This window comes from Lepidochelys olivacea (genome assembly GCF_965140295.1).
Source record: "Lepidochelys olivacea isolate rLepOli2 genome assembly, chromosome: 1".
In the NCBI taxonomy this organism is placed as follows: domain Eukaryota; kingdom Metazoa; phylum Chordata; order Testudines; family Cheloniidae; genus Lepidochelys; species Lepidochelys olivacea.
The window spans coordinates 353,794,779-353,822,581 of NC_140411.1; the positions used below are offsets into that span (position 1 = coordinate 353,794,779).

The following is a 27,803-nucleotide window of genomic DNA, read 5'->3' on the forward strand; positions in this document are numbered from 1 at the left end:
CCTTCCACCAGCCCGGCCAGAATCTGCAGCCCCCATCCCGCCCCTCTCGGACAGAGCCGGACTCCCCTGGGCCATCGGGACGTGGTAGCGAGGCCCAGGCTGGCCCTGTTCCCCGATCTGTCATTCCCCCGGCCTGTGGCGTTGGGGACGCTTGCCCATCTTTCTCCAGGAGCTTCCTTCTGTCTGTCCCCCCCAGTCCCAGGCGGAGTGCATCACCCGGCAGCCAGGCTGGCATTACACAAAGAGCCTTCTTTATCGGTAACATTGAGGGAGGAAATCTCCCTCACCCGCTCCCGTGGTTTTGTGCATCCCCAGGTCCCCGTGGCTGGCTGGGCTCCGACAGGCCCGGCCCCGCCGCAGGGCGAACGCTGGCACTGGAGGGGCAGCCCTGCCAGCTCGCCCGGCGTTCCCGTCCCTGGGGCCAGCCTCACGCGTCCCGGCACCGGGCCGTCGCCCCTCCCACGGTGCGGGGTCAGTTGGCCACCTTGCTGGCAGGAAGGTTGAAGAGGTCTGCGATGTCCAGCATGGCCTGGCGGATGTTCCTCCCGAACCGTCTGGAGTCCTGTGGTGGGAGAGGAGATGGGGTACTGGTTAACACGGGTCCCAGCTGGAGACATGGGTTAGCAGGGGGCAGGAGCGGGGGGGCAGCTTGAGAAGCCCCAGGGGAGCACAGTTCTCAGGCCCATGGCATTGCGGGGCGGGGGGGCTGCTGGATGTGGAGGGGCCCATCCTGCTCTGGAAGTGGGGGTGCTGCAGCAGGATGGGGCGGGACAGGGACGAGGGTCAGTGGAACAGGAGGGAGTCGGAGGCCCCAACAGAGCTCCCCCTCCCCCGCACACACCTCAGCGGCAGGGTGAGGCGGGTCCTGCAACAGCAGCTTCTAAGCCCCACTCGGGGAGTGATCTGCAAACCCTCCCGACCCTCGGCCAGCGTGCATTAGTGGGGAGAGCCTGACTGACGCTCTCATGCCCCGGACGGCAGGCTTGACCCTAACCCAGCCCCCAGGGCTGCACCCACCCCATGTGCAGCACCCACAGAAGACGGGGCATCCAGAGATAGATGTCTGCTGGGACAGCAGGGAGATCTGGCCCCCAGACGAGTCACAGGGACAATGCCCACAGACTGCAGGGCCAGGGGAAGGAGCTACATGCTCGCCCATCTGGTAGGGAACCACAGGGATTGAGGGGCCAGGGACGGGTGGCAAGATCTCTTAGTGGCTGGAGAGTCTGGCTGTTTAGACAGGAGCCGAAGAAGAGGCAATGTGCCAGAGGTAGGAAATGCTGAAAGGACACAAATGGGCAGGGGCAGGATGCTCTCATGTGCTGTCCCAAAACAGAGAAGCCAGGGGACACACAAGGGCACAGACGGGCAGCACATTTACACAGATCAAAGGAAATGCTTTTCTTACACCATGTTATAATTAACCCTTGGAACTCACTGCCACAAGATGCCAGAGAGAGTACAACTTCGTGAGGTTCAAACAAGGGTCAGGCATTGGCCTGGATAACAGAAACATCCCTGCTTAGAATAGGCCTGACAAACACAGAAGGGAAGACCTGCCAACAGGTACGAGCCAGTCCACAACTGAACAGGCTGGGAGACACTTCTCCCAGGGCACATTATTCCAGAATCCTTGCCCCTCCCTCTGAAGGTCCTGGTCCTGGCCCATCAGAGACGGGGCAAGATGGGCCCCTGGGGATGATCCACACTGCCAATTCCCATGTGGCTGTGTGTGGCAGTGGAAACTGGGGATAGTGACTAGCTAAAAGACAGCATGCCCCAGGGAGGGCTCTCAGACCCCGTGTCTCCTCTCAGGGCTGCCCTCCGGCTGGCTAGGTGAACCCCCGGGGCTCATCTCCTAGGGAGAGTCATGAATGCTGATGGGCCACGAGGCCCAGGAGGGGTTCCTAGCCTGGCACCTATCGGCCAGGCAGTCTGTGCGCAGCCAGGCCTGGGGGGGACTCTGACCGTTTCGGGGCTGGAGAACTTGCTGGAGATGTGGAAAGTGATCAGGTTCTCGCCAGCAATGATGTAAGAGACGCCGTATCCGTCGTCAGCCACCTGCAGGGACAGTCAGAGAGAGGCGGATGGAGCACCAAGAGGGAATGCAGCCTGGAGGAAGGGGCTGGAGCCACTGACTGTGGGTGGTGCAACCTCAGTTGGGCCACCCGGCAAGCCAGACTCAGGAACAGCCTTAGGGTGGGTGCCCTGTGCCCGGCTCTGTGCTCAGCAAGCTGGAGTCATCACAGAATCAGAGAACTGGAAGGGCCCTCGAGAGGTCATCTAGCCCAGTCCCCTGCACTCCTGGCAGGACTAAGTATTAGCTAGACCGTCCCTGAGAGGCGTTTGTCCAACCTGCTCTTAAACATCTCCAATGAGGGAGATTCCACAACCTCCCTGGTCAATTTATCCCAGGGCGTGACCACCCTGACAGTCGGGACGTTTTTCCTCATGTCCAACCTAAACCACCCTTGCTGTAATTTACACCCGTTGCTTCTTGTCCTGCCCTCTGGGGTTAAACGAGAACCATTTTCCTCCCTCCTCCTTGTAACAACCTTTTATGTACTTGAAAACTGTTCTCATCTCCCTGCTCCGTCTTCTCGTCTCCAGACTAAACACACCCAATTTTTATAATCTCTCCTCATAGGCCATGTTTTCTAGCCCTTTCATCATATTTGTTGCTCTGGACTCTCTCCAATTTATCCACATCTTTCCTGAAATGTGGCCCCCAGAACTGGACACAATGCTCCAGCTGAGGCCTAATCAGCACGGAGCAGAGCGGGAGAATTACTTCTCGTGTCTGGCTTACGACACTCCTGCTAATACAGCCCAGAAGGATGTTCTCTTTCTTTGCAACAGCGTTACACTGTTGACTCACATTTATATATGTGCCACTCAGACCCTGCCCAGTCCCAGCACAGGCGGGGGGGCTGGTAGCTGGGTGCTGGGCTGGACAGGTGTTCACGGGCCGACACCCCGCGAGCTGCAGCAATGCCAGACTCCCTGAGAAACAGTAGGGTCTCGCTTGCTGCCCTCACTCGCACGGAGCAGCCTCGCTCCACCAACTGTCCCAGTGGGACTCCTGCCCGCCCAGCCCCTGCAGAGACCAGAGGTGCCCCGTCCCCCACTGCTGTACCCAGGGCACCCGCCCGCCCAGCCCCTGCAGAGACCAGAGGTGCCCCGTCCCCCCTGCTGTACCCAGGACACCCGCCCGCCCAGCCCCTGCAGAGACCAGAGGTGCCCCGTCCCCCCTGCTGTACCCAGGGCACCCGCCCGCCCAGCCCCTGCAGAGACCAGAGGTGCCCCGTCCCCCTGCTGTACCCAGGGCACCCGCCTGCCCAGCCGCTGCAGAGACCAGAGGTGCCCCGTCCCCCCTGCTGTACCCAGGGCACCCGCCCGCCCAGCCGCTGCAGAGACCAGAGGTGCCCCGTCCCCCTGCTGTACCCAGGGCACCCGCCCGCCCAGCCCCTGCAGAGACCAGAGGTGCCCCGTCCCCCCCTGCTGTACCCAGGGCACCCGCCCGCCCAGCCCCTGCAGAGACCAGAGGTGCCCCGTCCCCCTGCTGTACCCAGGGCACCCGCCCGCCCAGCCGCTGCAGAGACCAGATTTGCCCTGTCCCCCCCTGCTGTACCCAGGGCACCTGCCCGCCCAGCCCCTGCACCCCCTGAAGTGCCCTTCCTAGCCTACATTTGCCCACGTACCCTCCCCACCCACCCAGCTGCAGCCCATATGCTCATACCCTGCCCAGACACAGCACGGGAGCCCCAGGGTGGGAGTAAAACTCACTGGGCCGAAGCCGCCTCCGGAGGAGACGTGATCCTGGTTCTTCTCCATATCAAACATTTTGATCTGTTGCTGGGGAGTCTGACTGGTGGAGAGACGCCAGGGCTCAGCCAGCACCTGCACAGAACCACTCTCCGGTGAGCACCATGCCCTTGCCAGCCCCACCTCCCCTCCAGCGCGGGGCTCCGAATTCTGCAGAGACCTGAGCTGGGCACGGAGCCCAGGGCCCCCCCTTCCAGAACCCAGCACTGCCCAGAGCCAAGCTGCCAGCCCATAGCCACAGCCCAGGGCCCAGACTGACAGCCCCGGCACAAAGGGCGTTCACGCCTGGATCCCCGGCTGAGTCTCGGCTCTTGGCTCTTTTCTGGCTTTTTGTAAGAGCCCCCAGTGCCACAAGGGCAGAAATGGACACGAGCAGTTTCGCACGGGGGGGAGGTTGAATGGGGCAGGCAGACGCCAGAGGGGAGCTCACAGGCCGGGTCAGCTTCTGTCTATCCCGGTCCAGAGGCAGCCTCCTGCCAGAGTACGTGAACACGAAGAGACCAACACGGCTCCAGCCCTCTCTTCCCAGCCTCCAGGAGAAGGAGCTCACTTGGTTTGTGGGGCGTTACCAGATGAGCGTGGGTGAGAGGGTGTTTGCACACTTGTCAGGTGGGGTAGGGTGTGCGCGTGTGTAGAGAGGGGTGTGCATGGTGCTGTGTGTAAGGCATGCTAGGGTGTGCGTGTGTGTGTTAACCAAGATTGGACCCAAGACCGATCCCTGAGGAACTCCACTGGTAACCTCCCTCCAGCCTGACAGGTCACCTTTCAGTGTGACCCCTTGTAGACGCCCCTTTAACCAGTTCCTTAGCCACCTGTCAATGCTATATTGAAATCCAGGTCGATTAGATCTACTGCATTTCCTTTGTCTAAAAAAACAGGTGTCTTCTCACAGAAGGAGATCAGGTTGGTCTGGCATGATCTCCCTTTCGTAGAACCAGGTTGTATTTTATCCCAGTTACCATTTACCTCTATGTCCTTAACTACTTCCTCTTTCAGAATTTTTTCCGAGACCTCACATGCAGTTGACTTCCAGGCCTGTAGTTTCCCAAATCATTTTCCCCTTTCTTAAAAATAGGAACTATCTTAGCAATTCTCCGGTCATAGGGTACAACCCCCGAGTTTATAGATTCATTAAAAATCCTTGCTACTGGGCTTGCAATTTCATGTGCCCGTTCCTTTAATATTCTTGGATGGAGATTATCTGCCCTCCGCAATTTAGTCCCATGAAGCAGTTTGCATTTGACTTCCACCTCGGATGTGGTAATTTCTACTTCCATATCCTCCCTCCCATTAGCCAGCCTGCCACTGCCCCTAAGCTCTTCATTACCGTCATTAAAAACAGAGGCAAAGTATTTGTTAGGTGTTGGGCCAGGCCTAGATTCTCTTTAATCTCCACCCCATCCTCAGTGCTTAGCGGTCCCACTTCTTCTTCCCTTGTTTTTTTTTTATTTATATGGCTTGAGAACCTTTTACTATCAGTTTTAATTCCCTTTGCAGGGTCCAGCTCTACTTGGCTGCTGGCAGTTCTCACTTTATCCCTACACTTCCTGACCTCCAAGAGGCAGCTTTCCTTGCTGATCCCTCCCTTCTTCCACGCCTTGTAAGCTTTCAGCTTTCTCTAATCACCTGTTTGAGATGCTTGGTCTGCAACTCTTCCCTACGAATGTTTTCCCCTTGCTTGGGATGCAGGCTTCAGAGAGCTTCTGCAACTTTGATTTAAAGTGATTCCAGGTCTCCTGCACATTCAGATCCTTGAATTCTTCAGTCCAGTCCACTTCCCTGACTCATTCCCTTCATATTTTTAGAGCTTGATCTTCTGAAATCAAGGACCCTGGCTGCAGATCTATTTTTGCTTATCCTTCCATTTAGTTTAAGATGAATTAGCTTGTGATCACTCGAACGCAGGTCGTCCCCTGCAACCAGCTCTTCCGTGAGCCACCTCCCAGTACAAAATCTACAATGGCATCACCTCTTGTGGGTTCAGTGAGTACCTGGTGAAGACACCTGTCAGCCACCACAGCCAGGAATATCTGGGCTCTGCCATTATTAGTAGCGCTTGTCCTCCGGTCTGTACCTCGACTCTGTGGTACTCACTCCACCATTTCTTTACAGCCTACTCATCATCAACACGCAGTGCCACTCCACCACCTTTGCCTTTGTTTCTGCCTCTGCTGAACAGCACGTGCCCATCAATACCTGTGCTCCACTCATGACTAAGGCTACGATTTAGCCACGGAAGTCACAGAATCCATGACTTCCAGTGACCTCCGTGACCTCAGCCTGCGGTGGTCGGGAGCTGCATGGTCCCCCACCCCCAGCGGAGGCAGGGAGCTGTGGGGTACCCCCAGCACCTCTGGCGGCCCCCAGAGCTCCAAGCTGCTGCAGACGGTGGGGGAACCCCTGAGTCCCTGGCGCCTGCGGGCAATGGGGGAACCCTCAAACCCCCACCGGCAGAGGACCCCCGGCCACCAGCAGGGAAACCCCTGAGGTCCGGCCACCACAGGCAGCATGGGAATCCCTGATCCCCCAGCCACCGTGGGTGGCGGGAGAATCCCCGAGTCCCTGGCAGAGGGCCCCCGAGCCCTCGGCTGCGGTGGGCAGTGGGGGAATCATAGAATCATAAAAGATTAGGGTTGGAAGAGACCTCAGGAAGTCACCTAGTCCCACCTCAAACACCTGTGTTGCTAGAGTAGATATGGGGACAGAGTTGGCAACGGGGTTTGCTACAGGGCTTGGTTCCTGGGTTAGTGTTTCTGTGGCGTGTAGTTGCTGGTGAGTATTTGCAGGAGTGGTAACACACAAAAGCCAGTCGGAGAACACTTCAATCTCTCTGGACACTCAATAACAGATTTGAAAGTAGCTGTACTTGAACAAAAAAACTTCAGAAACAGACTTCAAAGAGAAACAGCAGAACTAAAATTCATTTGCAAACTTAACACCATCAGTCTGGGTTTGAATAGGGCCTGGGAGTGGCTGGCTCACTACAAAAGCAATTTTCCCTCTCTTGGTATTAACACCTCCTCATCAATTATTGGGAGTGGACCACATCCACCCTGACTGAATTGGCCTTGTCAGCACTAGCTCTCCACTGGTAAGGTAACTCCCTTCTCTTCATGTGTCAGTATATTTATGCCTGTATCTGTAATTTTCACTCCATGCATCTGAAGAAGTGGGTTTTTCACCCATGAAAGCTTATGCCCAAATAAACCTGTTAGTCTTTAAGGTGCCACTGGACTCCTTGTTGTTTTTGTGGGAGACCGTGTCAAAAGCTTTGCTAAAGTCAAGGAACAACACGTCCACTGCTTTCCCCTCATCCACAGAGCCAGTTATCTCATCACAGAAGGCAATCAGGTTGGTCAGGCTTGACTTGCCCTTGGTGAATCCATGTTGACTGTTCCTGATCACCTTCCTCTCCTCCAAGTGCTTCAAAATGGATTCCTTGAGGACCTGCTCCATGATTTTTTCAAGGACAGAGGTGAGGCTGACCAGTCTGTAGTTCCCCGGATCCTCCTCCTTCCCTTTTTTAAAGATGGGCACTATATTTGCCTTTTTCCAGTAGTTTGGGACCTCCCCCGATCGCCACGAGTTTTCAAAGATAATGGCCAATGGCTCTGCAATCACATCCGCCAACTCCTTTAGCACTCTCAGATGCAGCGCATGCGGCCCCATGGACTTGTGCAGGTCCAGCTTTTCTAAATAGTCCCGAACCACTTCTTTCTCCACAGAGGGCTGGTCCCCTCCTCCCCATGCTGTGCTGCCCGGTGCAGCCGTCTGGGAGCTGACCTTGTCTGGGAAGAATACCCAAGCCCCCGGCTGCCACGGGCAGTGGAGGAACCCCCGAGCTCCTGGACCGCCACCAACGGAGTACCCCACAACTCCTGGCCAACATGGGAGACGGGGGCACCCCACAGCTCCCGGCCCCCGCGGGCAGCAGGGGACCCCCGGAGCTGCCATTGGCAGGGTACTTCGTAGCCCCCAGCTGCTGCAGGCGGCTCCTAGCCCCTGTGCAGCTGCTCCACAGACACTGAGGGGACCCGCAGATCCCCTCACCCGTTTTGTCAGGGATATTTTTCGTAAAAGTCACGGACAGGTCACAGCGTCTGTGAATTTTTCTTTTTTGCCCGTGACCTGTCCGTGACTTTTACTAAAAATATCCATGACGAAATCTTAGCCTTACTCATGACGACTATTCCCCCTTGTTTCTGTTACCCCTAGAATACCTGCTTTCACCGCCTGCACAGCCGTTCTACCTCGTCCACCTGGTTACCCAGGCTCCTTGCTTTGGAGTCAGACATCTTAGTTGTTTCTGCTTGGCTTCGCTCAGATTCCTCCCCCAGCTGGGCACAGTCATTCTGGTGCCGGTGTCGCCTACCTGGCTGCTAGGGTCACTGGCAGGGCAACTATCTTTCCTCTTAATGTCCCTTCCGCTCCCCTCTGCTGTTCCTTTCTCCATTGCCATACCCTCTCTCCCGCTCAGGGCTGGAACCAGGCCTGGAGATCACGTCTGCCCGGACTCCGAGTTCGAAGCTGGGAACAGGTGGAAGGCAGATCACCACAGGCCCCCGTGCGGGCAGCAGACGGCACTGGCAGGGGCCATGGTTACTTGGCACCGTTTGGGAGGCACAGGGCAAGCAGGGCTGGAGCAGCCGTACCCTGCCTGTCTGTACAGCCCCTGCTGCCCTGTCCCGGTGCATTCCCATCCCAGCAGGCTGTGGCCTAGGGAATCCTCACCTGTGCCAGGAAGGGCGACTCCACCCGCAGGTACCTGGAGACCACATAGAGGCAGAAGAGGTGTCGGTCAATGCCGGCGCCCGTCATGGCCAGCCGGTACATGTGTTGGTGCTTCTCTGCTGCCACCTGTAAGAGCTGCAGACGCTCCAGCTGCTGCAGCGAGAAAGGGGCGCACTCAGGGCAGAGCCAGGACACAGGGGCCAGGAGCTTCCCCTCCATGGGGCACGGGCTGGGCACTCGACCCTGGCCTATTGCAGCTCCCTGTGTCCCTCTCCCCCTCCACCAAGGGCTCTGACTGAGTGCACTGGCTCTAGGGGGTGTCTTCTATGTGCCCTGCCCTGGGGAGAGCACCCCCTTACCAGCCCCATGGGACCCACTGGACGCAGTGGAAGAAGCATAGTGTCCAGAGAATAGTGCACAGCATAGGGGGGAAGGACCCTTGCTTAGCCCAGCAGTGGGGGGGTAGGAGGGGCGGGGGGGTAGGCCCTGGGCCTCTCTGGGGGGATACAGGGGGAGCCCTGGGCCTGGCTGTTGGGGGCCCAGGAGGGCCCTGGCTCCAGCTGGAGGGGAAGCAGGGGGGGCCCTGGGACTGGTGGGGGGGGCAGGGGGAGGGGACTGGGCCTGGCTGAGAGGACACATGGGGGGCCCTGGGCCTGGCTTGGGGGGATGCGGGTGGGGGGAAGGGCCTGATTGGAGGGAGGCGGGGTGAGGTGGCTGGGCCTGGCTGGGTGACGCAGGGGGACCCTGGGCCTGGCTAGGGGGTGCGGGCTGGGCCTGGCTGGGGGGGACGCAGGGGGACCCTGGGCCTGGCTGGGGGGCAGGGGCTGGGCCTGGCTGGGTCACACTCACACCCCGGGCCGGGTCCATCATGCTCCGCACGAACGCCGTGGACTCCCTGGTGCACGATCTCACTGTCTCGGTCCTGCCCTCCCGGAAGAGGCGCGTCATGGATGCCTCGTAGGTGAGACAGAAGCTGCCCTTGTCCTGGAAGGAGACGGGGCAGGTCAGAGCTGGGGACGGGGGGTAGGAGGGGGCATGGAGGAGGGGGCGAATGAGGAGCGCGACCTGCCCCTCGTGCCCACGGGGGAGCCCCAGCAGAGCAGCGCACAGGGCCTGGCCGAGAGGCTCCCCTCAGCCCTTTGCTCGCGCCCTGCCAGTGGGGACCGGGAGGGCTGCAGGGAGGGAGCAGCCCAGCGCCAGAGCCGGACAAGCCACCGGCACCATTGCCGGTCCCAAACAGTCCCCAGACTGTAACTCGCGCACTGGGAGCTGCTCTTTGCTGCCCGGGTCTGAGCCGACGGGGTCACGCGGGCTTTACATGGTCAACCTTTCCTCTGCAGCCACGAGGGCTAGAAACAGCCGAGACTCTGCCGCCCCCAGGACTCCCGGAGCTGGGGCCTTAAGAAACACCCCAGTTATTGGTAGGATGACAGTAAAATGGCGAGCCAGCTGCACCCACCTCTGTGGGTGCCAGAGACAGAGACAGCCATGGATGCAGGGAAAGGGAGAGACAGATGGGGCCACGGGGCGGCTCTTACCCTGAAGTGAGCCAGCTGCAGCGAGATCTGGATGAAGGCGTCGGGGCTGATCTTGAATCGCTTGATCAGGCCCTTCCCGAAGTTGGTGAATGGGAAAACGTGGAAATCGACGTCGTCTGCCAGTGCCTTGGCCACGCGGTAGGAACTGTCGATAACCTTCCTGCACTGCAGAGAGCACCGGCTAATGCCCTCCTGGCTAGCACGTGGGGGCCCGAGCTGGGCTATCGTGCTAACGGGGACAGGGAATGTTGGGAGTGGGGGATCTCGCAGGGCCTCTCTGGGCTCCCGGACTGCAGCTCACAAACCTTCTCCCTGGGATTTAACCCAGAGCTTTCTCAGGGCAATTCCACTAGCAATGTCTGTCTGGGCCAGGCAGAGAGTCAGGGAGAGGAGCAGCTGGGGAGCTCGGCTGGGCCACGGTCGGTGACCCAATGTGGGCAGGGGCTGCTCCCCAGGCAGGACACAGACCCCGTCATGCTCCAGTCCAGGTCACCCTTCCCGGAGCACAACGGCTGAGGTGGGCGGGTGGGGGGGAGGGTTCCCTCACTGCCTCCTGGGTTATCCCTTCCACTGCCCAGGCCTCAGTCCCCCAGCCCCTCAGGGCACCACCTAGAGCTCGGGGTGCCCAATCCATACAACACCAGGGCTGCTGACCCCCACTGGCAGAGGAGGGAAGAGCCATCAGAAGCAGACAGAATTACACACACAAAACGAAATTAGAAGAACATTAGCATGGCAAAGCCAAGCCCTCAAGAGTTAGAAAATGCCAGAACGAAGGTTGCCTGGTGCCTTCACCCTCCCCTTGTGCATATGTGTTATGATCCAGTAGTTAATTACATCAGCGCTGCGGAGAACCTGGGCTTCCTTGTAATATTTTTGTGGACATAGGCGTGACTCAGTTCCCCCTCACTTTGTATTGTTAGCCCATGGGGGTGAAGGAGTTAACGTCTCCTCTGGGATGGGGAGGTAAGAAAAGATGGTGACTGTGACGTTGCACTCCATAATGTCATGGAAATATGCTAATGCGTGTGAATCCAGGAGGCAGGACTGACTGTAAAGGTGGAAAAGTGTAAGGTGGGGATGGCCGAGATGTCGTACCTGGGCCACAAGATAGGAAGCGGCCGCGTAAGGCCAGAGCTGGCCAAGGTGGGGGCGCTCAGAGATTGGCCTGCTCCCCAGACCAAGAAACAGGCCCAGGCCTCCACTGGGATGGCGGGGCACTACCAGAGGTTTGTGCCCCCGTTAGCTCTCTAGCAGCTGTACAGACAGGGTGGTCTGGACCGAGCAGGGCCAGGGGGTCTCTGCGCTCTGAAGGAGGCTCTAAGCCGGGGTCCAGCTTGGGCAAACCCAGACTTTGACAGACCCTTCCTGGTGTTCACAGATGCCTCAGACACAGGGCGGTGCTGATGCAGGCCGATACTAAAGGGGAGAGGCACCCAACTGTAACCCTGAGCAGAAAGCTATTCCCCGGGAAGCAGAACCATGCGGCCATAGAGGAGGAATGCCTGGCCATGGGGCTCTTCAGCCATATGTGTTCGGGTGGCGCTTTACTGTTTGTCCTGACCAGGCTCCGCGGCCTGGCTACGTTACATGAAAGGCGCCTGACCCTCCAGGACTGCGCTGTGGCCGTCGTTCACGGCTTGCAGACGTTCTGGCTGGTGCTTTCTGTGAAACGGGGTCCCTGGACTTCCCCGGTCACTGGTTAAAATGACCCTGCCCAGTGCGGTCGTGAGGGGAAGGAGATGTGACGACGCAGGGATTTTTTGCAATGCTGTTATGACTCCTGTGTGTGCCTCTGTTTCCCCTACATTTTGCATGGCTCCCCAAGGGGGGAAGGACTGTTGGCTCTCAGGGCAGGCTATGAGATGTGGGTGGGAATGTGGCCTGGCTGTCTGACCCTGAATGGGTCATTACAAAGGACTGACCCCGTACCAGTGGAGAATCTGAGAAGGTAGTGGCAGGCCCAGGCCCAGGCCCCAGGACACGGCGCCCCACGGGGAGCCGGGTTTCCCAGCTGGGAAGGGCGAATAGGAGCTGGCTGCTGGCAGGAATCTTGGCTCTGCCCTGGAAATGACTGAAGAGCCTGAAGAGTGGGGCTCACCACAGCTGGGCTGGGCTCTGGGCTAACCAGGAGGTCTCTGCTTTCACCTGCCTCTCTCTGTGCTGGCCTGAGGATGCCCTAGGCTGAGTGCTAGGTGACTGATAAACCCAGCTGTTCTGACAGAGCGGTGTGGGTGTCAATGCAAATGCTGGGCGCGGTGCTTTAATCCCTGAGGAGCGGACAAGTCTCCAGCAGGGTCTGTCTCCGGGACAAGGCTCCATCAGGGACTGAGCTCGTGGTGTGAAGCAGGACAGCTGGAGCCCCAGAGGTCCAGTCCAAGGCGCTGAGACTGCATGGCTCGCCCTGGAGGAAGCGAGAGGCCCTGGGGGTCTGGCCCACGGATGAGCTCCTCCTAGAGACAGTGCCGGCAGTGGGGCACAGCACCAGTCCTGCGGATCCGGGATACGTACACAGTCCGGTCACGCTCTGGAGCGGTGAGGAGAGGGAGTGTGCTCAGTGCAGACAGAACCTGGGAGAATTCAGCTGCCAGTCTCCACTGAGCGTGTGCAAACGGAGATTTTCAGAGGTCCCGAACGGGGGATCTGCACTGGGATGACACGAGGCGCCTGACGCAGGGTCACCCCAGGCTCTGCTCCAAAACAACAAAGCAGTTCTCGGAATGTTTCATATGGACCCGACAAATAACATCCTTTCCCCAGTCCCACCCTTGGGAACAGCCCACCTGTTTTTTCTTACCTTTTTCTAGAAGAATTCAGCCCGAGGCAGACACCCGGCCGGGGAAATTCCAGCCCAAGGCTTGAAGTTTGGTAAAATTATAAGCAGCTGAAAACAGGCTCTGGCAATGGGAAGCGTCCGGCAGCCTTATCTGTAGGTGTTGCTACCTGCACTGCCCATAACAAATCTACCCCCAAGGCAGGGAGAGTAGAGAGGCCTGGGGGGCAATGAATCCGGGCTCTGGCAGAGCCGGGGAGCCAGCGCCCTACTCACAGCTCCCTCCTGCTTGGGGCAAAGGGGGTCTGCTGAGCCCAGGCGGGCTTGGGGGAAAGGAATCTCCCTTGCTTGCTGCTGGCCTAAACCTACCTCCTCTGGAATGTCCCACTGCAGCCTCTGGGGAGGGGCCAGGGCTGGGCTGGGCTCCCCACAGCAGTGCCCCCCCTCGCTGTAGCCCAGGTGGAAGATGTCTGTCCCCAGCATGAACTGCAAAGAAGACAAGGAGGGGGAGCGGGAGGGGGAGGGGGACAGGGAGAGGCCTGTGTGAGTCAGGAAAACCCCCCCGCACCCCTGGGGCCAGGAACCCACAGCCCCTCCTGTCCCTGGGCCCACGTCCCCCCGACACCCCCTCTGGGGACGGGAACCCACAGACCCTCCTGTCCCTGGGCCTACGTCCACACGACACCCCCCTGGGGCCGGGAACCCACAGCCCCTCCTGTCCCTGGGCCCACGTCCCCCCGACACCCCCCCTGGGGACGGGAACCCACAGCCCCTCCTGTCCCTGGGCCCACGTCCCCCCGACACCCCCTCTGGGGACGGGAACCCACAGACCCTCCTGTCCCTGGGCCTACGTCCACACGACACCCCCCTGGGGCCGGGAACCCACAGCCCCTCCTGTCCCTGGGCCCACGTCCCCCCGACACCCCCCCTGGGGACGGGAACCCACAGACCCTCCTGTCCCTGGGCCCACGTCCACACGACACCCCCCTGGGGACGGGAACCCACAGACCCTCCTGTCCCTGGGCCCACGTCCACACGACACCCCCCTGGGGACGGGAACCCACAGCCCCTCCTGTCCCTGTGCCCACGTCCACACGACACCCCCCTGGGGCCGGGAACCCACAGCTCCTCCTGTCCCTGTGCCCACATCCCCCTGACACCCCCCCGGAGACAGGAACCCACAGCCCCTCCTGTCCCTGTGCCCACGTCCCCCCGATACTCCCCATGGGGACGGGAACCCACAGACCCTCCTGTCCCTGTGCCCACGTCCACACGACACCCCCCTGGGGCCGGGAACCCACAGCTCCTCCTGTCCCTGTGCCCACATCCCCCTGACACCCCCCCGGAGACAGGAACCCACAGCCCCTCCTGTCCCTGTGCCCACGTCCCCCCGATACTCCCCATGGGGACGGGAACCCACAGCCCCTCCTGTCCCTGTGCCCACGTCCACACGACACCCCCCTGGGGCCGGGAACCCACAGCTCCTCCTGTCCCTGTGCCCACATCCCCCTGACACCCCCCCGGAGACAGGAACCCACAGCCCCTCCTGTCCCTGTGCCCACGTCCCCCCGATACTCCCCATGGGGACGGGAACCCACAGACCCTCCTGTCCCTGTGCCCACGTCCACACGACACCCCCCTGGGGCCGGGAACCCACAGCCCCTCCTGTCCCTGGGCCCACGTCCCCCCGACACCCCCTCTGGGGACGGGAACCCACAGACCCTCCTGTCCCTGGGCCCACGTCCACACGACACCCCCCTGGGGCCGGGAACCCACAGACCCTCCTGTCCCTGGGCCCACGTCCACACGACACCCCCCTGGGGCCGGGAACCCACAGACCCTCCTGTCCCTGGGCCCACGTCCACACGACACCCCCCTGGGGCCGGGAACCCACAGACCCTCCTGTCCCTGGGCCCACGTCCACACGACACCCCCCTGGGGCCGGGAACCCACAGACCCTCCTGTCCCTGGGCCCACGTCCACACGACACCCCCCTGGGGCCGGGAACCCACAGACCCTCCTGTCCCTGGGCCCACGTCCACACGACACCCCCCTGGGGACGGGAACCCACAGCCCCTCCTATCCCTGTGTGACGATGTGACTCAGCAGGGAGGGGGAAGTGTTGACCTGGGAATGTGCCCTGGGGAGGGGAGACCTGAGAACCTGTCACCTGAGCCAGGAGGGGGAGGGGGAGGTGACACCTCTGCCCAGGAATGTGAAGAGAGGCTGCAGGAGGGAACCTGCTGGGTGGGTTTAGTTTCAGTTTGGGGCTGGGGAGAGGAACACAGGGAACCCCAGGGCTGGGGTCTAAGCTCCCTGCTCCCCCAGAAGGACGTGACTGAGGGGTCCTGGTTGTACCCACAAGCTCTGTTTTGGACTGTGTTCCTGTTGTCCAATAAACCTTCTGTTTTACTGGCTGGCTGAGAGTCTCAGTGGATCCCAGGAAGAGGGGTGCAGGGCCTGGACTCCCCCACACTCCGTGACAACTGGTGGCAGCGGTGGGATCTACTGCACCCCGTGAACGGCGCTTCCTGCAGTAAGTGACTGGGGAACAGTAAAACGAAGGGGAATTGACGGGGACCAGGCGTGCTGAAGATCCAGAGAGAGACGGTTTCGGGGGGCGGTTAACCCCTGGGAGTGTGTGACCAGAGAGAAGGACTGTTGCAGTAACAGGGTCCCCCGGGGGATTGCAGCGAGCGGTCCCAGGGGCGGAGGAATCTGCAGCTCGACCCTGGCAAAGAGGTGGTGACCTCGAGAAGGACTGGCACACTAAGGGCTTTTCCTGGAAACCGTGGGAAGCTGCCCGGCCTGCGAGTGGCCAGCAGGGAGATGTACGCTAAACGCCTGAAGAGCGACCTGGTGGAGCTGTGCAGGCAGAGGGGGCTGCGCATCGGGAGGTCCACCAAGGAACAGCTGATTGCCCAGCTGGAGGAGAGGGATCGCTTGGATGACCCGATCCCTGTCCCTGAGGGAAGCTGCCCGGGGGACGCAGCGTGGGCCCTGGGGCCTGACCGGGCTGGGAGGGGTCAGACTGCTGCTGCGTCACATCGTCACACCCTGTGCCCATGTACCCCCGGCACCACCCTTGCACCCCAAGGGCTGGGAACTCATGAACCCTCCTGGGGGTGTCCACACAACCCTGGGGCCAAGAACTCAAATCCCTCTGCCCACAGAGCCAGACCCTCTGCCCATGTACCCCCTGGCATCACCCCTGCACTGGGAACTCACAAAACCTCCTGTCTCTGTGCCCACATACCCGCTGGCATCACCCCCGCATCACCAGGGCTCAGACCCGCCTGCAGATGAACACCCTGAAACAGCATCTCCTGGCACTATCCTCTCTGAACTGAGGGTGGGATCTTGGCCCCTGCCCCAGGCGGGCCATGGATGGTCCCCTTCTCCCCGTTCCATTACCTCCCAGAGATGCCCGATGATGGGCGCGTCGGCCCATGAGTGCTCCGCGTTGGTGCCCACTTTGCCATTCTTATACACAACCAGGGTGAAGGATTTATCGAACCACCTGGGGGAGGGGAGCAGCATGAGACATCCTTGGCAGACGCTGAGACGGGGGAGAGTGCAAGGGGCAGGGACACAGCGTGAGATGCACACAACTGGCATGGGGGGAAGGGGAGGAGGGGCACACCTGGCTGGCACTGGCGGGCGCGAGGCCACTGAGGACATGGCATGAGTTACACACAGTGGCCAGTGAGAGGGTGGAGGGCATCTTGTGAGATGCACATGGCTGGCACTGGGCCGGGACACAGCCTGAGACACCCATGGCTGGCCCGGGGAGATCACAAGGGGGCAGGGGACACGGCGCAAGACCCGTGGCTGGCACGGGGGGGATCACAAGGGGGCGGGGGACACAGCGCGAGACCCGCGGCTGGCACGGGGGGGATCACAAGGGGGCGGGGGACACGGCGCGAGACCCGTGGCTGGCACGGGGGGGATCACAAGGGGGCGGGGGACACGGCGCGAGACCCGTGGCTGGCACAGGGGAGATCGCAAGGGGGCAGGGGACATGGCGCGAGACCCGTGGCTGGCACGGGGGGATCACAAGGGGGCAGGGGACACGGCGCGAGACCCGTGGCTGGCACGGGGGGGATCACAAGGGGGCGGGGGACACGGCGCGAGACCCGCGGCTGGCACGGGGGAGATCGCAAGGGGGCGGGGGACATGGCGCGAGACCCGTGGCTGGCACGGGGGGATCACAAGGGGGCGGGGGACACGGCGCGAGACTCGTGGCTGGCACGGGGGGGATCACAAGGGGGCGGGGGACATGGCGAGAGACCCATAGCTGGCACGGGGGGATCACAAGGGGGCGGGGGACACGGCGCGAGACCCGCGGCTGGCACGGGGGGGATCACAAGGAGGCGGGGGACATGGGGTGAGACATTCACAGCTGGCATGGGGGGATCACAAGGGGGCAGGGGACACGGCGCGAGACCCGCGGCTGGCACGGGGGAGATCGCAAGGGGGCGGGGGACATGGCGCGAGACCCGTGGCTGGCACGGGGGGATCACAAGGGGGCGGGGGACACGGCGCGAGACTCGTGGCTGGCACGGGGGGATCACAAGGGGGCGGGGGACACGGCGCGAGACTCGTGGCTGGCACGGGGGGGATCACAAGGGGGCGGGGGACACGGCGCGAGACCCGCGGCTGGCACGGGGGAGATCACAAGGAGGCGGGGGACATGGGGTGAGACATTCACAGCTGGCATGGGAGGGATCACAAGGGGGGCAGGGGACACGGCGCGAGACCCGTGGCTGGCATAGGGGGGATCACAAGGGGGCGGGGGACACGGCGCGAGACCCGTGGCTGGCATGGGGGGGATCACAAGGGGGCGGGGGACACTGTGTGAGACATTCACAGCTGGCACGGGGGAGATCACAAGGGGGCGGGGGACATGGCGCGAGACCCGCGGCTGGCACGGGGGGGATCACAAGGGGGTGGGGGACACGGCGCGAGACCCGCGGCTGGCACGGTGGGGATCACAAGGGGGTGGGGGACACGGCGCGAGACCCGTGGCTGGCACGGTGGGGATCACAAGGGGGCGGGGGACACGGCGCGAGACCCGCGGCTGGCACGGGCGTGCGAGGGAACGGGGAGGGATGCAGTGACGGGAAGAGGCTGGAGTCAAGGCTGGGGAGGCCGGTGCCCAGGACAGGGCCAGGGTGGAGGTGCGGGATGGTGGTGCTGTCCCCTACCTGTCGTAGCAGCGGCCATGCAGCAAGGACTTGCCGTAGCTGTCCATGCTATCCTCCCTGTCCCGCTCGTACCCCTGCGCCTCCTCATCCAGCGCCAGGAAGAAGGCAGCCCGCTCGATGGCGTCCAGCGACACCTTGTTCTTCCCTTGGCTGAAGAACCGGGCCCGGGCCTCGGCCCACGGGACCCTGGCCAGATGGGAGGGGGGCATATTACTGAGGCCGATCAAGAGGCTGGGGCAGACCCATGCCAGGATCCTGATGCGTCCCCCCTGGCATTCCTCCCTTCCACCACCGGCCAGGCCCAGGTCCCCTCCCCGCCCTAAGCCATGCCCGCACTTGGGCGGTCTCCCAGCTGGTGATGCCCATCTGCAGCTCGCTGGGCCAGTACCTCCCAGCATTGGATCCCCAAGGCTGACAGTGCCCCATTCACCAGCCCCTGGCATTGACTCCTTGGGTACCCGCCTTTCTCCAGCAGTGAGGGCCGCCAGCTTCTCCTCCCCAGGCTGCGGGGGCGACGGGTCGTCCAGAATCCTCTGGAACTGCAGCTCCAGGTCCCGCGGCTTCAGCAGCTTCCCGCCCTGGTACAGCCACAGCTTGTAGAAGCGGCCCTTGTGGTAGACGGCCAGGTGCTTGCTTTCCAACACGTGCTGCAGGGTGTCTGCGGGCAGGAGACGCACCGGCCACAGTCACCTTCTCCACTGCTCACTGCAGCCAGGGCACTAGGCTGCGGGGATCCAGCCCGGGCATGCAGGGCAGCCCTTGGGGGTTAATGAAGGGCCCACGGAGCCCTGCACCTGGGAGCGCGGGGAAAGAGCCCAGCTGCAGAGCAGAGCCGCAGAGGTACGGGCTCCAGACGCTGCTCCGGGGGGACAGAGCCGCTGTGCTGGGGGGGTAGGAGCTCCGGGTCCTGGCTCCGGGGGGACAGAGCCACGATGCCCAGGGCAAACGGGCTCTGGGAAGAGGGAGAGGGAGCAGCCGCTCCGGGTTCCTGTTCCCCCTTCCCCCCGTGCCACGTACCCGACTTCATCCCGGGGATGCGGGTGGTGTTGAACATTCTCTCCATCTGGTAGGAGCACATGGGCACGATGCCGAGCGCCTTCACCTAGCAGTACAGCACAGAGAGGACTCACACACGGTCCCTGCCGGCCCCCCACAGCCTCAGCGCCCACCCGCCCCGCTCAGGCCATCCCCCCACGTGTCAGCCCCTCCCAGCATGGCAGCCGACACTCACCGGGGGGATCTCCTCGCGGTCCAGCTTCCGCCGATAGAGCAGGATGGCGTGCACGGTGTTGCCAGCCCGGGCTGCCTGCAAGGGGCTGGGTGTCACATACAGGAAATCCTGGGCAATGGGGAGAGAGAGGAGGGTCACAGCCTGCCCCGAGCCGAGCCCCTGGAAGAGGGAGGCTGGGGCTGAGCTGGGGGCACTGCTCAGGCTCTGGGGGTACAGGGGTGGCTGGGAGCTGCAGCCCCCAGCCTGGCAGCAGCGGTGACCCCCCCACACACACTGGGCCCCTCTGGGGAAGGGGGTCAGGCTCTCTGGCCGCTCCACTGGGTGCCCTTTGGAGAGAACAGGCTGAAGCCCCCCGCCCCCCTCGCCGGCCCTGCGCCCTCACCATGGCGTAGTAGTTGCTGTTGACCATGATGGGGCCTCGTCCGCGCAGGTAGACGAACTCCTCCCACCAGTCGCTCACCTGCCAACGGAAGAGCGCCATGAGCCCGAGCAGCCGCCAGCGGGAAGCGCAGCCAAGGACTGCGGGAGAGGCCAGGGCTGGCAGGGGCCTCCCGACTCCTCCATGCTGCCTCTGCCTTGCATAAACCCCAGGGCAAGTCCCAGCGGCTGGTCTCAGGTTCCCACCTCCCCTTCTGGGACCGCTGGGCTGTGCCTGCCTCCTGCAAGAGGGGCTGGGAACAACACGCAGAGTTGTGTCCTTGCACTGCCCCCCGCAGCCCCCAAGCTCCTGAGGGGGGCAGGCCGGGGGTCCCTGATTCACAAGGATTGAGTCTTGCTGCTTCCCCCCCACCGCGACAGACTGGGCATGCTGCCATGCTGGTTAGGCCTGGGAGGGGCCTGCGGGCTCCCATGGACGCCAGCCAGAGCCGGCCACTTCTGAGCCTGTGCTAGCCTTTCCCCAGCCTCTGACATCCTTGTCCTCTCCGCGGCTCCCCACCGGCCCCCTCCCAGTCAAGCGGGGTGGGTGGCGGGGGCCCAACCGTCCTCGCTTCGCACTGCGTTGATGCTGGAGCAGCTGCTGCCCACGGCGGGGCCAGGAGCTGGGTGGGGCCAGCGCTGGTGCACACAGGCAGAGCCGAGGCAGACAGAGCCGCGCGGCTGTGTCAGGCAGACGGGCTGTAGCTCCTTTTGTCACAGGCCTGAGAGCCACACTCCTGCCCTGGGGCTGGCAGGATGGGGTGGGGTACTGCCGGGGCAAGCCCAGGGCAGCCGTCCCCCATGCAGAGCCAGCCCCTGCCAGCAGGCAGGCTCACCACGAGCTCCCACCGCAAGCTCCCCCGCCCTGCCATCCGCACCGGGCCAGCCTGGGCACCGCAGACCCCAGAGCCCGCAGCCCGCCAGCTCTGGAGCCCGGCTGGGGGGGAGTTGGGCAGGGCCCGGGAGAAGGCGGGAGAGACAGGAGCTGGTGCAGAGTGGAGTGGGAGGGCTGCTGGCTCCGGGCACTCGGTGACACAGGGGAACTCACATAGTTGGGTGCCCACCAGGATTTGAGGACCAGGAACTTCTGCAGCCTGGGGGCTGTGTGCTGCTGGAAGGCTTGGGCTAGGGCTTCCATCTTGAGGTACTTCTCATCCTCCAGCAGGGGGCGCACAGACTCCAGGTACTGCGGAGACACGGCCAGCCTGAGTCCGGGCTCCCTGCGGGGACCGTCTCAGCCCTCCATGGTCTTGGGGCACCGCTGTCAGGGCTCAGAGCGGGTGCTCGCGTCGTTTCAGAGCAAAGAGAGGATTTCTGCCTTGTGGGTCTGAGCTGCCCCCTCACCAGCCCCGCTTCAAGCAGCAGTTCTGAATGCCCCAGCCCTTTCCTTGGGGACAGTTCCCAGCCAGCTCCACCCACGTCAGGAAGCAATGCCCTCCTTTGCCCCCACCCCGAAGCCCTTCTCCTGGAAGACAGTCCCCCAGCTCCCTGCCAGGACCCGCTTCTTGAAACCAGGCTTCACATTTCCTGCATTGATTCCCCCATTTCTCCCTTTTCCACGCCCTGGAATCCCCCCAACAGAGCCGCTCCCTCCCTGGGCCTCCCCCACTCAGCTGCCATGTCCCCACCTCATTCCAGGCCAGTTTGGCTTCTCCCATTCCCACGCCCCCAGCCAGCCCCTCCGGAGTCTGCCTTGCTGAACCCTACTGGGGTTTCCACGCTGCCCCCCGTGTGCCCACGCTGCAGGGCAGAGCTCCTGAGGGTGCCCACTGGACTGCATTTGTTCCCCTACAGACAGCCACCCAGCCAAGAGTGACATCCAGGGGTTCCCACGGCCAGGCCAGGGGGTCTGGCTCACTCTGCTCCTGCAGCGGATGGCCCCAGGCGTGTCTGTCCTGTGCTGCTTTCCCCATGCCCTAGCACCAAGGATCCTGCGCTGTCCAACTGCAGCTCCCTGGAGCTCTCACCCCTTTGCTGCCCCCCGCCCCAGCCTGCCAGCCCGGCTACGAGCCACAGCCTCCCAGCGCCCCCTTACGCTGGCCCTCGCCTGGCCTCCTCGCCCTCCTGGCCCGTCTCCCTGCTCCCAGCACTGGGTGCAGACACTTCAGTCCATCCAGGCTCTTCTGCAGCGTCAGGGTCAGAGCGACTCCACTCGCTGCTTCACTGCGCCCGCAGGCAGGACTGGCCCCGTTACTGGAGCCCCGCTCCACGCCCGTTTCCTTCCCAGGACAGAGCTCTTCTAACAGGCCCTGGCAGTGGGGAGCCCACGAGCCAGAGATCCTGCGGGTGCCATGCCCCAGTACCAGCTAGAGACTGGCCGCAGAGCCACCTTACGCACCCCGTAATGCCTTTTGATGCTTGGCCAGGTGTGGCCGAGGTTTGTGTAAATAACACAGTCGCGTCTCAGAGTTACGAACTGGCCAGTCAAGCCTCGTGTGGACCCGGACGCGCGCAATCGGGCAGAGTGGAAGGGAGAAAAGCAAGTTCTGGACAGTGCTGTGTTAAACGTGAACCGCTAACCGGCTAACGGAAGAGTTAAAAAGAGATGTGATGAGGTCAGGGAGCTGTGTCTGGGCTTGTTTCGTTTCAGTTACGGCGGCTACAAGCAGCATTTTTCTTCTGCAGAGGGAAGTTTCTGAGCCGCATCAAGTCCCTGTTCAGTTGTAATCGTTTGACAGAAGAGTTGTGTGAGCACAGCCAGGATGAGCTCCACTCTGACATCTGGTGGCGAGTCGTGGCGGGTTGTGGAAAAGAACTTCAGGGGCCGATCTCACTTGCATAGGTACCCACCCCGCCTAGATGGTCACTTTGGCTGCTGTAGGAGCCCCAGTTTCTCTGTTATTGGGGCAGGAATAAACTGTTATTATCCTGATTATGTGACTCAAGGACAGTGGAGCTGTACTTGGCCTTTTGTTATGATGGAGGGACTCACCATCAACTAAGTGGCACTCGCTAGGCAGGGGTCATGGGTTCCAAAACCCAGTGAATGAAGAAAGGCTGGGGACAGGTATTAATATTTGGTGGTATAGGCCCCCCCCGGTGAGGGCCTTACATGCTAATTGCACTTTCTCCTCTCTCCACGGTGGAATATCAGAGATACTTTTGATTCCATTAGGAGTCTAGTTACAGGCTGCTGAGCTGAATTCACTTTGGGCCAATGGTGCACCAGCCCTGGGGCTCTCCTCCTACAAGCTGAAATCACAAAAGAGCTAAACTTACTAACAGCTGAAATTGCTGAGTGTTGTGTTAAGTAGTGGGGGAGCCTGAAGATATATGGCGGAGCAGTTTGTGGGATGGTGAGTGTGACGATGTGACTCAGCAGGGAGGGGGGAGTGTTGACCTGGGAATGTGCCCTGGGGAGGGGAGACCTGAGAGCCTGTCACCTGAGCCAGGAGGGGGAGGGGGAGGTGACACCTCTGCCCGGGAATGTGAACAGAGGCTGCAGGAGGGAGCCTGCTGGGTGGGTTTAGTTTCAGTTTGGGGCTGGGTGGAGGAACGCAGGGAACCCCAGGGCTGGGGTCTAAGCTCCCTGCTCCCCCAGAAGGACGTGATTGAGGGCTCCTGGTTGTACCCACAAGCTCTGTTTTGGACTGTGTTCCTGTGGTCCAATGACCCTTCTGTGTTACTGGCTGGCTGAGAGTCTCAGTGGATCCCAGGAAGGGGGGTGCAGGGCCTGGGCTCCCCCACACTCCGTGACAGTGAGCAAAGCAGCTTGTGGAGCAGAGCAGTTTGTGGGACGGCTGGCAGAGCAGAGCACTGCAGTTTGCGGGACGATGAGCAGAGTGGCTGGTGGGGCAGAGCAGTTTGTCGGATGCCTGGAGCAGCTCATGGCAGAGCGGGGCCCCATGGAGAGGTGGGGCCAACAGCTTTGGACCACGTAAGGTGCCCCTTAAACCCCCGCCCCCCAATCTCCACCCAGGTTGGGAGGTAAAACTCTGCAGATAAACTTTCGAACTCTGGGGCTGCCCTGACCAGGGACAGAGACTTCTGGGTCATTGGACTTTTGGGACTTTGGGTGATTTTGGATTGCTGGACTCAAGAACCAAAGGGAAAAGGGCATGCCCCAATTTGCTTGGGGTGGGTTTTTTGCTCATGGGTTGTGTTATGAATCCTGTTGGTGGTGTTTCCCCAACATAATGCCACATTGTTTCTCTCTGTTATTAAAAGGCTTTTCCTACACTCAGACTCTGTGCTTGCGAGAGGGGAAGTATTGCCTCTTGGAGGCGCCCAGTGGGGGTGGTATATATTTGTCCCAGGTCACTGGGGGAGGGGGGTTCGAGCCGGTTTTGCATTGTGTTATTGGAATGGATCCCCTAGATACTGAACCCGGCCCTTGTTGCTGCCAACTCTGACGGGCAGAAGGTATCAGAATCGTAACACTCGGGTCAGCGTCCGGCTGGGCACAGCCTCCATCCCCGGCGCCCAGAACTCTCCAGTCTGACTGCACCACCTGGCGGCTGAACCGCCTCAGACAGTTTCGCCTTTTATCACATCGCCCTCTTTAAACGCTCCATTCCTGCCATGGACAATCTGTGGCTTTCAAGTTCAGTATGGATCAGTCTGTGTCTGAATCGTCCTGGTTTGCTAATTACATGACCTGAATGTGTAACAACTTGGTCGTCAGGCTGTCCATTAGTTACAAGGATGGGCTTTGGTCAGCTTGGCGTTGTGGAGTAGTCCTCTTCTTGTTCTGTTCATTGTTCTGAGGATCGAATTGCAGATGTCAGTGGTTTCTGTTGAACTCTCTACTGTCGGTCGCAATCCCGTACAATCTGGGCTCTGAATTCTTTTTCGTTACAACAGCTGGACAGCTCTCTCAGCCTCTCCATTCGCTTGTGAGTAATGTGGGCTGCCAGTAATATGATCACAATCATATTTTGTTCAAAAGGACTTAAATTCTGCTACAGTGAATTGTGGTCCATTGTCTGTCGATGTTTGTTCTGTAATGCCAAAGTGAGCAAAAGTGCACATCACTTTCTCTATAACACTACGTGACGTTGATGTCATGTCTTTCAAGTTCGTTATTGCCAACTGTAACCCACACACCTCCTGGGTGTGGTGCTCTGTCCCATCTAGTGGCACTGAGACGGCGAGAGAGAGAGAGAGAGAGAGAGAGAGAGCGAGCGAGCGAGCAGCCATACGGCTTTTAGCTCATGCAGCAGAGGCTCATGCCCTGAGCTCCCAAGGTCCCAGGTTCAATCCTGCCCGTCGACGACTGGGGTCTGTCGCTGTTACATGTACACCTGGAAAAATAGTCTAAGAAGATGAGGTCATGATGTCCCATAAATCTGCAGCTTGTTCTTCCCAGGTTTGTCTGGTAGGGTTGTTGTTATTCATTTTCTTTGTGTTGTGATGGTCTGTTAGTTCTGCAAGGTTCACATGCAGATACTTTATGTCCTCGCTGATGCCCAGCCACCACACTGACTGCTTGGCCCATTCACAGCATTTAGTTAATCCGTGATGCCCTTCATAGATAAGGTTTAGGGTTTCTCCTCTCATTTCCTTTGGAATTACAACGCAATTGCCTTTAACCATGAGCAAGGCTATGAGTTGGTCACGCAGGTCACGGATTCCGGGTGACCTCTGCAGCTTCAGCCCCGGGCAGTAGGGCTCAGGCTTCCATGATTTATTGTTTATTGCCCACGACCTGTCTGTGACTTTTACTCAAAATACCCGTGACAAAATCTTAACCTTAATCATGAGTCCATTTGAGTCACTTACTTGTTCCCACACTTCAAAGTAGCCTCTCATCACTTCCTTAACGCCCTTTAGATACTCGGGCAGCCGCCCCAGTGTAACTTAGAACGTCCTGAAGTTTTGTGTCTATCAGGGTTGTTTTTGTAGCTGAAGTAGTCTCCTTCCTGACACTGGTCTGTGTGTGTCCACAGCATCCTCATACGCCTTTACGTCACCTTCGAGCTCACGGGTAGTTGGGTGCGATGCGGGGCTCCATGACGGAGTGTCCGCTACTTCCAGATTGTTCCCAGGAACATATCCAGCAATTGGGATCACATTAACCTTAGCAATAGACACTGGCATCTCAGGGGGTGCTTGACCCAGGTCTTTTCCCTGATCAGGTTTACAAGCAGTTTAGGGTCTGTTATCAATCAGTGTAAACAAATCCAGGCCGCACAAGGATCTGTAAAAGTGCTCACAAGCCCACACGCCTGCCAGGCCCTCCTTGCCAATCTGTGCAGATCGACTGTCTGCTTCGGTGAGTGTGCCAGAGCCAAGTGCATCTGGCTTCCACTCTGAGCCCAGTTGTTGCAACACGACACCACGGAGGCTGCAGCTGCTTGCATCCGCTCTGGCCCCATTGTGGGTTTGCTCAGATCACAGAACTCGAGAACTGGAGCTGCTGAGATAATTTCCTTTGCCTTTTTAAGGCAATGTGTTGATTTGGCCCCATAGCCACGGTGTGTTGGACTTTAACAGTTCGTTCGGTGCAGGTGTAAATGACTTGTGGGTATCAACCAAAGTAACTGACTATCCCCAGTACACGTCTCAGTTCTGGTATGTGACTTGGTGCTGTCGATTCTTGAATTGCTCTTACTCAGGGCTAAGACTGATCCACTCAATTTGGAGGGTGAGGCGGAAACCATTTTTCCTTGTTTTGCTTCAGCCCAGACTGACTGATCAGGCCCAGGACTGTAATGAGAGTTTTCAAAGATCCATCAATCAGAATACCATCCAGGAAACCTTCAGCTCCACTTGGTTCATTAAGAGTTCTGCCATCAGTCTTCGGAAAATTTCAGGTGCACTGGTGATCCCAAAAGGTCATCTACAAAAGCAAAATCTCCCAAAGGGTGTGACAAATGCAGTCAGTTTAGCACTTTCTTTGGCTAAAGGAATCTGCTGGAGGCAACCAGCTTGCAGAATACTGTAGCTCCTTTCACTTTGGGCAGGAAGTCAGCCAGGGGTGGGAGGATTTATTTTTCTCTTACCTTCCTCTTCTCATAAAGTCTTTTAAGATCCACACAGATTTGGATTTTTCCATGTTTCTTTATAACCGGTGCCGTTGGGGCACACCGTGCTATTGGCTCAGAGATTTCCTCAATTATGCCCATCCGCTCTATTCTCTTTAACTCAGTTTCCACTGTATGAAATACAGGGATAGGAATCCTTCAAGGTGTATGTACACTGTATGGTTCAGCATCATGTCTTAAGGTGATTTGTACTGGATCTCCTTTCAGAAGTCCAATATCACCAAATATTCCATTGAGTTCCTCCACTTTTCTCACTAGGTTCATCCTGGTGCCACACTGCAGCTGAGAAGGCTGTTGGTCGGTGGTCCTTTGATCAAAAGCTATGTATTCAGAGTGTATGTTATTTCTGTGGTAAACTGGCCCAAGTTCAGAAAACCTTCTTTGTGAGTTTGTTTGCAGTCTGAAGTCTTGCAAACTACTGTTTGCATTCTGTCCACTGGGAAGGTTTGTCAAAGCTGAAGTTCTCTGGGGCAATGAAGGGTGGTATGTTGATGCAATCCTGCAACCTTTGTTGCTTGGTTCCTTCTGTTTCTGTTCTTAGTTTACTCCTGACACCATGTCATGTACTTCTGTACCAGCTATAGACTGGGTCCTGGGGCCGGTTTTGTTCAATATCTTCATAAATGATCTGGAGGATGGCATGGATTGCACCCTCAGCAAATTTGCGGATGATACTAAACTGGGAGGAGTGGTAGATACACTGGAGGGGAGGGATAGGATACAGAGAGACCTAGACAAATTGGAGGATTGGGCCAAAAGAAATCTGATGAGGTTCAATAAGGATAAGTGCAGGGTCCTGCACTTAGGACGGAAGAACCCAATGCACAGCTACAGACTAGGGACCGAATGGCTAGGCAGCAGTTCTGCGGAAAAGAACCTAGGGATGACAGTGGACGAGAAGCTGGATATGAGTCAGCAGTGTGCCCTTGTTGCCAAGAAGGCCAATGGCATTTTGGGATGTATAAGTAGGGGCATAGCGAGCAGATCAAGGGACGTGATTGTCCCCCTCTATTCGACATTGGTGAGGCCTCATCTGGAGTACTGTGTCCAGTTTTGGGCCCCACACTACAAGAAGGATGTGGATAAATTGGAGAG

The 27,803-nt window shown here is 59.7% G+C and overlaps 1 protein-coding gene across 2 annotated transcripts in view; it reads right to left on the bottom strand.

Annotated features, from left to right (window-relative positions):
* Window positions 1-229: 229 nt before the first annotated feature.
* Window positions 230-27,803, bottom strand: part of CPT1B (carnitine palmitoyltransferase 1B) — a 36,863-nt gene continuing 9,289 nt past the window's right edge. The window contains exons 6-19 of one of the 2 annotated variants that reach the window (XM_084646677.1): window positions 20,771-20,908; window positions 19,688-19,765; window positions 19,306-19,413; window positions 19,092-19,176; window positions 18,537-18,732; window positions 18,075-18,260; window positions 16,282-16,387; window positions 13,237-13,353; window positions 10,095-10,259; window positions 9,406-9,540; window positions 8,557-8,706; window positions 3,787-3,900; window positions 1,969-2,061; window positions 230-562 (exon numbers count right to left, since the gene is read on the bottom strand). In XM_084646677.1, coding sequence (XP_084502803.1) covers window positions 473-562; window positions 1,969-2,061; window positions 3,787-3,900; window positions 8,557-8,706; window positions 9,406-9,540; window positions 10,095-10,259; window positions 13,237-13,353; window positions 16,282-16,387; window positions 18,075-18,260; window positions 18,537-18,732; window positions 19,092-19,176; window positions 19,306-19,413; window positions 19,688-19,765; window positions 20,771-20,908 — 1,761 coding nt within the window. In that variant the 3' untranslated portion in view covers window positions 230-472. Of the gene's footprint in view, window positions 563-1,968; window positions 2,062-3,786; window positions 3,901-8,556; window positions 8,710-9,405; window positions 9,541-10,094; window positions 10,260-13,236; window positions 13,354-16,281; window positions 16,388-18,074; window positions 18,261-18,536; window positions 18,733-19,091; window positions 19,177-19,305; window positions 19,414-19,687; window positions 19,766-20,770; window positions 20,909-27,803 lie in introns of both variants that reach the window. The other variant, XM_084646676.1, reaches the window with a different exon arrangement.